Below are 10,346 nucleotides of genomic sequence, written 5' to 3'. Positions count from 1 at the left end.
ATCAATCTAGATAAAATATTAAAACATCAAAAAAGAGCAGTGAGAGTAATGCTCAGACTAAATTCTGATGTCTCGGCAAAAGAGCACTTTAAACAGCTAAACATACTAACTGTTTATGGGCAGTATATTTATGATTCAATTTTAATTTTTAAAAATAAAACCTCATCAGATGTATCCAATCTACCGGTTCACCAATATGAAACGAGAAAAAAAATCAGATTTTGCAAAATAGGCACAGATTAAAGTTTTATGAAAAAAAGCCATCATTTGCTTTGTTTAAAAGTTTTTTTAAACATATCCCCGGAGGAATTAGAAATGAAAAAGATCCAAAAAAGTTTAAAACAAAACTAAAAAATTTCTTAATAAACATGGCAATTTATTCTCAAGAAGAATTTTTCCACCTCCCTCAAGAATACTAGATATTAAGAAGGCATCTGTATGGGGAGATGTATTTTTTAATTTAAGATTTATTTTTAATCTGTATTTTATATTTTAATAATTGTAATCTTTGACACCATGGTGGAAGGAAAAAACATAGGTGTGCTATTCCCACATATTCTGACGTCACTCGGATTGCAAACAAAAGATCACCTGATTGTAACTGTCAAATTAGTATATGTTTTTGTTTTGATTTGGTTGTTATTGTTTTTATTATTATAAAAACAATAACAATCAAATCGAAACAAATACATAATAATTTGACAGTTACAATCAGGTGATCTTTTGTTTGCAATCCGAGTGACGTCAGAATATGTGGGAATAGCACACCTATGTTTTTTCCTTCCACCATGCTTTGACACTATTCAAATGCTGTATTATGTATACTTCTCAATGAATAAAGAAATTGAAAATTGAAATTGAAACTGAATTGTTGTAGTTTGCTTGTTTATTAACATGTTTTGCCCAAATTTGGAAAATGTTTTTATTTCTTACTAACTATTCACATTTTACATACAAAAAAAACACTTTTTCCCTCCCTGTTGCAGCAAACCTAAGTATGTGTTAAACTGGTTCTATTTAAATAAGGAATGTGATATTTTTAAGGAGACATTTTAGTGTAAATCCAATCAGGCAAATGGAAATTAGCTTAGTCTGTAGGTTTGCTGCGGCGGGTGTATTTGACTTAACTCACGGTAGTTTTCATTTAATTGTTTTATCAGTGTCGTAAAAATCACATTTCAGAAAAGGGACCTCATAAAAAAGGTACCTCTTGTCGGGGACCGCAAAATTTGTGAGATATTTTTTTTCTCCAAACTGAACTTTATTGTAGTTCTCTATGTTAAAAAAAAATCAACTTAACATTGTTTAATTGGAGAAAACTGTAAGTACCGGTATGGCAAGAGAAAAAAATTCAGTTATTCTATGTCTTGGCTTATAAGATATCGCTGTAATTTACATGAAATGTACAAGATCTTACCTGTACTGCAAATATTTTGTAAAGTAAAGGTTTTCATGGAATTTGGCAAAAAATATTTTCCTAAAAGCACAAAAATACGTCAAATAAGCCTTATAATAATTAATATATTTACACTTATACAGTTTACTAGTGGCTTGTAGGGGCGGTAGCCCCTATGTATATATTGTAGTAATTATTTTGTACAAATTATTAGTCCCATGGGTTACCCTACTTTGATTATCGTTTAACATTATTGTAAGTTATATTATAATATATGTATAATAGTTATAACATACCTGCATAATGCATTTTGAGGTCTGCTCTGTCAAAAATAAAAATTACAAAGGATTTTTCATATGGTGTGTTATAATATAAACTTTCTAATCATAATACAACTAAGGACAATTTTCAATGATAATCTTCATGACTATTAAATAAATGTATATAAATTTCTTTGAATAGACAAATTCACTTAGATAAAATAGGCTACATGGAGATAAATTTTTCAAATAAATGGCAATTTTTGTGAAAATTTCCCTTGTTAACTTAAACGGCATATTAGGATCTGTGGATATTAGTTTTATTTTTGGCATGGAAAATATGTTCCCTTTGCCTACTCCAGTAATTACTACTAACTTAACACTTTTTCCAGTAACACCTAACACAACCAATCGTACTCTATTAACTAATCCAGATCCTAGCTTCATATTTCTAATGAGCATCACTATTGAACCAACTTTTAAAACTAATTTGTGTGGTGGCATTCCAAATCGTGCAATTAAATTTATATAGTCAATTGGTATGTTCAACCTCTCTTAAGGGTTAGTATACATATTACTGTGCATATTACATATTACCATATGCTTTAAATAAAGTTAAACCACATGTTTTAATGTAAACAAAGCAGACATGACCTAGATTCCCATGTTATTTAAATGTGAATTATTTATTCCGTCACAACCTTTTGGTGCATAATTAAGAAAAATGAATAATTTTCCCCAAAATTTCATGCTCAGACCTTTAAAATGAGACCCCTCCCAACTTTCTACGCCCTCCGGTTCGCTCACAATTTCATTGTAAAATGTTGGGCTTACGGAATTAGATATATAGATATCAAGAGATAATCGTCTAATATATTTGGATTTAGATTTGGATTAGACTCAATCCACAAGAGGTCTGGTCTATGGTTTATATAAGACATGATTAAGCTATAAACACCGATAGGTGCGCCTAGTTGTAAATAGTAGCAGTTGTAAATGGTTATTTAAAACGCACCCACCTGCACCATTTTACTAAATTGGTATGTCTATTATGAGGAACTGGGAAACAGTCTTGGAATAGGAGCAAAAAAAGTGTTAGTTTTGTTTTGATTCCTGTTTTAATGCTAATTTATTTAGAAGAAGAATAGGTACACTGTTTATAAACCTACTTAAATTAAAATATTAAACAAGCCACAACAAGAGTGGAATGATTGAATGGTAAAACCGTTTGAATAATTGACTAGAATTCTCCAGAACTTCCAATAAGAGTGAAGAATGGTAATGTGTCCAGTGGTGCAGAGTAGTTGCGCAGCCACATCTCACCGGAGTATATCTTGTGATTGGGATCAACTTCGTCTCGCCACCTACCTCGTGGAAGATAGATATCTCGGTGTCTAGCTCCCTTCTCCACCACTGGTGCAACCAATATATCTCCTAGCATGAACTCTAAAAAAAATTTCATTTACAACTTTTTGCTCTTAGAATTTTTATTTATTATTCTTGTAGAAGAGGTTTGTAGATGACTGTATAGTTGTTGATGGAGTTGAAGGATCTTTTAAAAATCCAATATTGCTTTTTATGGTGTGGAATTACATGTAATTCTGATTTATGATCTATTAAAGCTAAAAAATCATTGATTCAAGGATTAAACGCCACACTAATCCCATGACCACCAGAAAGGTGCACAATAAGCTGTTTCAGCTGTGATGCAATCCCATGCACTACACTGTGCCTATGGCCCTCTTTTAAAAAAAACCATCTGAAAGCTGATTTTTGTCATGGTTTAAATAGTAACAGCTGATAGTGGCTATAACCACTCATTGAACATACTCAAAGTTAAATTTTTTTTAGACTTCATAGCTGATCTTAGTCAGTAACAAACCTCATCTCATTCTCACCCTTTTCTCATTTTGAAAAATACACTACTAGCGTTGTATAAAACTAATCTATAGTCCTCGCCACTCTAACTTGAGGCAGCCCAAGGCAGCACCAGATATACGGCGTGCGGCCTCGGGCTGCCTCAAGTTAGAGTGGCCAGGACTATAATCTGCTAAACCTTGTTCATAAAATAGTTCATCTGACCTGACCACACGGTGTGAGCAGTGTGATCTTCTGGAGCCACCCACCAGATAGGAGCATTAACTGGAACTCCAGTTCTCACACACTCCTCCATCTGACGGATGATGTAATCTGAGTATAAGTAGTGGAGAGATGTGAACTTCTTTGAGATCTCCACTGTCTAGAACATTAGTTACAGGGTATTAATATTTTATTTAGCCCAATCACTTGATCAATTTTGTTATTGTTATTGAAATGATTAGCAGAAGAGGTTCTTCTTCCTAACCCTAATAAGTTTTTTAAGTCTAGATTATTGGATAATTTCAAGGAAGAAGGCTCCTTTTGATTTAGGACTAGGTGGGAAGAGTTGGATAATGGTTACAGATCAAACATGCGCTGATTATTTGCCCTTTCAAATTTTTCAGTGTAGGAACAATCATAGATAGGCTCTTTGGAAAAAGCAACGTTGTTCCCATGAGATCCTGTCCCACTACACTATTGCTTAGGAAACAGAGTTGATTATCATCTACTAAGAGTGTCTGAAGGACATTTTTACAGAGGTAAAGTGCTAGTATCTTGTCCCAGGGGCTGGGGAGAAAAGACCCTCAGCCTCTGTTAATCATAAAAAAAAATACTGTAAACATTTTATTGGGTTAAAGACCGAACATTTTTTAAAAACAGTAATACTATTTTGTTCTCTACAATCGGAAAATTGAATGCACACTCTCACATTTTACATAATGACGTTGGTGAAAAATATCTATTCGCTAAACATTTTTAATAAGGAACCTTTGTTGATTTTTATTTAGTTTTTTTACTGGAGGGGCTAATAGGCTACCTGTATAGTTTACTTCAGGACATAACTTTGTTTTCACTTAAAAGGTTCCATCCTTATTTCCGCACAAAAACCTACCAAACATTTTCTTTATCATCCTCAGTAGTCCAGCTCAGGGCCCATAGGCCAGGTGGAGCCACTATTTTCTAAATCCGGTCCTAATCGTGGTAGAAAATGTCCACAACAATCCTTTGAATTAAATACTTTAGCTGTTTTTGTTCATAGAAAACTTAAGGTCAATTACCTCTTTGTCAAAATCCCAAGGAGGCAGTGAGAACTGTATGGCAGGCATGAAGGTGTTTGCCTGCAGCCAACGTATGAAAAGCTCCTTGTCGACTTGTTGTTTGTAAGCGTTGCCTCCCACCATGTCGGGCAATACTAGAGTGTAGCCATTAAGATTCATCTGGAGCAGCGTCGTCAACAAAGTGGGCAGACCATTTTCAAAAGACCAGGATGAGTATTTGTCTATCATTCTAACAAAAACCGGCAGATTCTGAGTCCCGTAGCCAGTTCTGATCTCTATCATATTTCCTAGTTGAGCTAATGTGTTTACATAGGCAACTGTGAAGGCATTTGGCTGGAGCGTAACATCTGCATTCAATTTGGGTATCTGTAAGACAATACAATTATGTGTTGCACATTTACATAGATGTTGAGATAAATACATATTATATACTTCTACAGCTTCTATTATGGTAGCTTTACCTTGCAGGTGAGAAGAGAATAATATGTACGTCTTTAAGTAAACTGTATTATTATTATTACTACCAATTGAGAAGTGGTGCTCTGGGTGTATTTAACCCAAATATTAGCAAAGAATGAGCGTGGAATGGAGTAAGATACCTTTTTGTGTAGCTCTGTTACTTAGACAGATAATTATTTAGCAGGAAAATTTGTTAAAATTTCAATGATCAAGAGGACAGCTGGGTCCAATTCCAAACAATAAAATATCTTTTTGGTATTCTCTTAGGATCGAACATGCAACCAGCTGATTATTATGTAGGCACTAAAACCCTATTCATAGACATCTTAAAAATTAACAGTAACAACAAAACCGCTTTCATTCTGTGTTCACGAAGACCAATCACTATTAAATTTTAAAAGCTTTACATCAGGACTCAAAATGTGCCTGGGACATCACCTGAGGTGATTTGTAAGGTCTCCAACAACTCTATTTATTGGGCAGAAGTTTGACTATAAATCATTTCAGCCTAGTTCATTAGTTTTGTGTCTACTTGGAAAAAATACACTCACAGGAATGACTCTTATGAGGAGACTTACTGTATAAGTAAAGATCTGTTCTGGTATTAATCATAAAAGATTAAGAATGCTAAGCTGCAATGTTTTACCATCAGAATCAGGTAAACAATTTAATAAAACTGTAGTTTAATATTAACCTGAGGGAGCCATCCTGACTCTCCAGCATCCAATTTCAGACTGTCAATGTTGTTCTGAGCCATCATTGACTGGCGATGATTTAAATACCACATAGCTGCTTCTGGATTGGTAAAGTCTACCACACCTCCGACTCCATTCCACCAATCACAAGTCACGTTACCCTCCTGAGTCTGTATCAAGTAGTCTTTACTCTTCAGAAAACTAAATAATTCACAGTTTGTATTGACAAAAGGATGATTCCAAAGAGTCACTCTGAACCCCATTTCATGCAATTTTGTACTCAGATTTTTCATGTCTGGGAATCTCGACAGATTGAACTGTCCACTCCCGTAGCAAGTTTCCCAGTTATCGTCTATTTCAATCTGGCTGTTGTTGAAGCCGTTAGACACTATCTCCTCGGCGAATCGAAGAACAGCGGACTCGTTCACATCAACTTTAAATTTTACCCAAGTTGACCAGATGGGATGCTGTATCATTCTACGATCCGGGATACCTGAGGGAGTTTTGAGTTCTTGTTTAACAGCGTTTATGTGAGCGCTCCGGACGTCAAGGTGAGCACATATCTTGTATCCCAAATACGTCTTACCTCTGGGTAGATAAGGATTTGACTGTTTTCCAATCAGGCATAAGCCATTGTGATAGTCATTGTTAGAATCTATGAAGAGAGGAGTGGTCTTGTCAACGAAGATGTAAAACCCTGACGTAGAAACCCAGTAAGGTTCAGCTATAGCTTGGTCATCATCTTGCTTTGTCACATAAGAAGAACTTTTAAATGTCATATTGTTGAAAGGCCAATATTGTACTAGGTTCTGAGGACCGCCAAACCAACTTTCATTGCCATAGTCTATACAATCTTCAAATATTAGATTGTCAATTGTTGTCCAATTAATGTGATAACAATGGCTAGTTTTTTCAACAGACAAATTAATATTGTTTCCAAACTGAACACAGTTGTCTGGCGAGTGTTCACAAATCTTGGTCTCATTTAGTATCATGTTTTCTGTCAGGGACCTTCCTAATTCTCCACTCAAAACTTTACCATTCTCTGCAACATGTATAAACCGTCATTATAAATTATTAAAAAAAAAAACGATTTTTTTAAAATATAACAATAGTTTCTTTCTATTAACAAGAGCATATAAAAATGGCTTCATGACATTGGTATATATGGTTACTACCATAACAAATATAAAAACTAATGTAAAAATATTTTAAAATACCCCGTTGCAGCAAACCTGCAGACTTTATGTATACAGATTTAGTATAACCAGGCAGGTTTTTTGACAAGTACCTAAGATTGCTGCTACAGGGAAGCTAATAAAGTCAGTTTTTTTTGTTAAAATATTAATAGCTTAGTCATACAATAAATAAGTTTGCCAAGCTCAATAATAATATATCCACAAACATGCAAACTACAACATTTTATTTTACAATATTTTTCATAAGATTAACATGAGAGTTTTAAATTCACAATTTTTTGAATTTTCTCCGTAAATAAAACAAAACTTTTTGATGTATTAGATTATTTTTTTCTAAGCTCTTTAAAATGGAGCTTGAGAGCTAGAGAGAAATTGGGAAACTTTGTATTTTGAGGCTCCATAAAAACCCCATGAAACCACCCGTAAAATCCCTTTCCCATGATCCGATCATGCTGGTTCGGGAACTCATTCAAGTTTATGCCGCCATACACCTTCAAAAAGAATAATACAATAATTACTCAACTTGATCACGTAACACATATATATGTAGGCTATACAAACCTATATAATTATATATATTTATAATATATATGTGTGTGTGTGTGAACAGATAAATAACATTTTGAACGGATGGTATTTTTGGCCTCTCGGGACATCAAAATTAAAAGTAAATCGGTCCCGGGCCTAGGTCTTACCATGCCATCTACGGTAATAGCTACTTCCCTTAAGGGAAATTCGCAAAAAGTTTCAAGTGATTGAAAAAAAATATTTGTGTGTACTTATAAAATCAAAGATTGGTCGCAATTATTCCTGCATTTAGTCATAATTTCATAGCTGTAGATATTACTTGTTTATATTTTATTTGTACAAAATATTATTTTTTTGGAACGACGTTAAAGGTGGCTTTTTTACAGCATTCAAAACAAAAGAGGGTACAAAACCTTCCAGATTCTGCCATGGTCAGTAAAAAATACCTTTGAAAAAATTGCAGCTACTAGTTTTTTAACAGTTATTTATATAAACATAACGCTTAATAAAACATCAATCCACATACCAGCTAGTTCATGGAGTCAAGGGATATACAGTATCAGGAATATAGTCCCAGAAAACTTTTTAAACTATCTTTTTGAGGATATGGTAATATTGGTTTGAATAAATTTTAAAATTAGGCATCGTGAAATAAAAATTTATAAAATATTGGTGAAGTATTCATTTTAAAATTTACTCTTCAATTGAGTTTTTACAATGCAAAACATTTAGTTGATGATGGAACTTACCATTGTTTGACAAAAAGAAGAGGAGCTTTCCATTTTCCAGAACAATATTAAAATCCTCAGCCAAGATGAAAGGTCTTTTAATTACTGCTGGCTCTCCGATGCACAAACCTGGCAAAATATATAAAATTCATAGATAAAGCTACATTGACATAATTCTATTAATAAAGACAAGCTTAATACTAATAGGGTACCTCAATGTGTGCTTTTTCTATATCAACTCCATTTCAGTAATAGAGATTTTCTTTTGAACGAAAATTATGAATAAAATCATGAAACTATAAATTACTTTTGGTAGCACACATTTTATTGATAACTTCATTGTTGTGACAAAAATTTTCATATTTTCAATGTTTTATTGTGTTAAATATTTGTAAACCAAAGAAAACATTTCATTAAGTTACTTAAAGAAAATAACATGACAAATAAAGTTTGGTAAAGACACCCAAGTATCTACTTTTAGTTTGTAGTAAGACCACTCGAATCCTCTAATTAAACTTAAATTGCACATTTAATTAATATTTCCCTGAACAAACGACTGACGAACAAATTCCAATGTCTTATAAAAAACTAACTTATTAAAATCTTAAAATGAACATGTATTACAGCAAGAATAATGATATCATCTCAATATAGTGCATAAGTAAATTATATTTACCTGCATACATTAAAACCAAACATAAGGTGGCCTCAAGCATGGCGAAATGCAGACTATCAGCTTTCGGTTTGTTGCTCGTAAAGATCTGTAAGTACAGTTCGCTGTGGAAAACATTAATCTCAAAGGTTAACTTAGAAAGTCCAATGATTCTAGCTGAGAAACTAATTATCTTGTCTTTATGAGATAACAAGTGACATAACTGATCATGAATCGAGGCAAAATACACACACACACATACACACTGTTTACAATTTATTAATGTATATCATCATTAGGGCCCTTATAAATTGTAAGTAAATTAGAGTGGCATGCACACAAGACTCCTTTCCCCCACTGCCATCTCTTTTGGTTATTTTGCACAGCCATCTAAATAACAATTAATTGTCGTTGGATTAATTTAAAACTAGCGTTTAGTTTGTGAAAAGGACAGACGAGACTTAAGAAAAGACAATAGACTTGGATACAAAAGATATGTGTTCAACAAAATTGTACAAAGTGGCATAGCTCACAGTGATAACTGCCTCAACCAGGGAAATAGGCCTATAGGTTTTTTACTGACTAAAAACTGGGTTTTCAGGGTCCAATTATTCATATATTATATTATTTCAAACCCAATTAAGGACAGGTAAGCCAGTTTCAATGCATCAAAAAGCTACTGACTTTTCTGGGATCAAACTGGGAGACTATAAGATAATGATCAATCGCTTTCTATCTGTAAACAATATACTTCTTTCATACAACAAATTGATAATTGACATGACTCACTTTGTAAGTAGGTGTAACATGGGCTAGTGGTCTCTATCAGCATGGCACTGATTGTTGTGTTGCTTCAAACTGACAACCATGACTCACTAGCACTAGTCATTAGTGGTGGCATTGTGCTTTACTAAACAAAACAACAATAGCTTGTTTAGTTCACTCTTTGTTTTCCACAAAGGTTGGAAGTTCTCACACATTAGGCTGTTTGAAGCAAATTTAATTAGGGAAATTAATTGTTGACTAGAAAGGAGATGGAATTCCAATAGGTTTTGAGAACATTAGGGAAGTTCGAACAAAAAATACTTAATACACAGTAACATATTTTTCCCTTAATACTTTAACCTCCTCAATACAATGTTATGGATGGCTGGTCACTGCGTTTTGTTTAATATATCAAAGACTAGGGCTACAAAGCTGAGCAAATGAAAATAATGATATTTTTAAAATCTTATATATTAAAAAAACTTGGTTTTTCTTTTCCGACTACGTTTGGCTCTTCTACCCGACCG

At 33.5% G+C, this 10,346-nt stretch overlaps 1 protein-coding gene across 1 annotated transcript; it reads right to left on the bottom strand.

Moving 5' to 3' along the window:
* Positions 1-2,774: 2,774 nt before the first annotated feature.
* Positions 2,775-9,958, bottom strand: LOC128999882 (myogenesis-regulating glycosidase-like). Its single transcript, XM_054426620.1, has 7 exons — positions 9,844-9,958; positions 9,079-9,163; positions 8,424-8,531; positions 5,947-6,992; positions 4,794-5,159; positions 3,739-3,895; positions 2,775-3,102 (listed from the first exon to the last, which is right to left on the bottom strand). Exons 2-7 carry the CDS (start codon positions 9,116-9,118, stop codon positions 2,897-2,899), a joined length of 1,923 nt encoding a protein of 640 aa, XP_054282595.1. The 5' UTR covers positions 9,119-9,163; positions 9,844-9,958; the 3' UTR covers positions 2,775-2,896.
* Positions 9,959-10,346: the final 388 nt, after the last annotated feature.

The sequence above is a fragment of the Macrosteles quadrilineatus genome, unplaced genomic scaffold (genome assembly GCF_028750875.1).
Source record: "Macrosteles quadrilineatus isolate MER2022 unplaced genomic scaffold, UCM_ALF_1.0 Scaffold_8__2_contigs__length_117827958, whole genome shotgun sequence".
Taxonomy (NCBI): Eukaryota; Metazoa; Arthropoda; class Insecta; order Hemiptera; family Cicadellidae; genus Macrosteles; species Macrosteles quadrilineatus.
The sequence above is the reverse complement of the archived record's forward strand: the minus strand, read 5'-3'. Positions and strand labels throughout refer to the sequence as shown.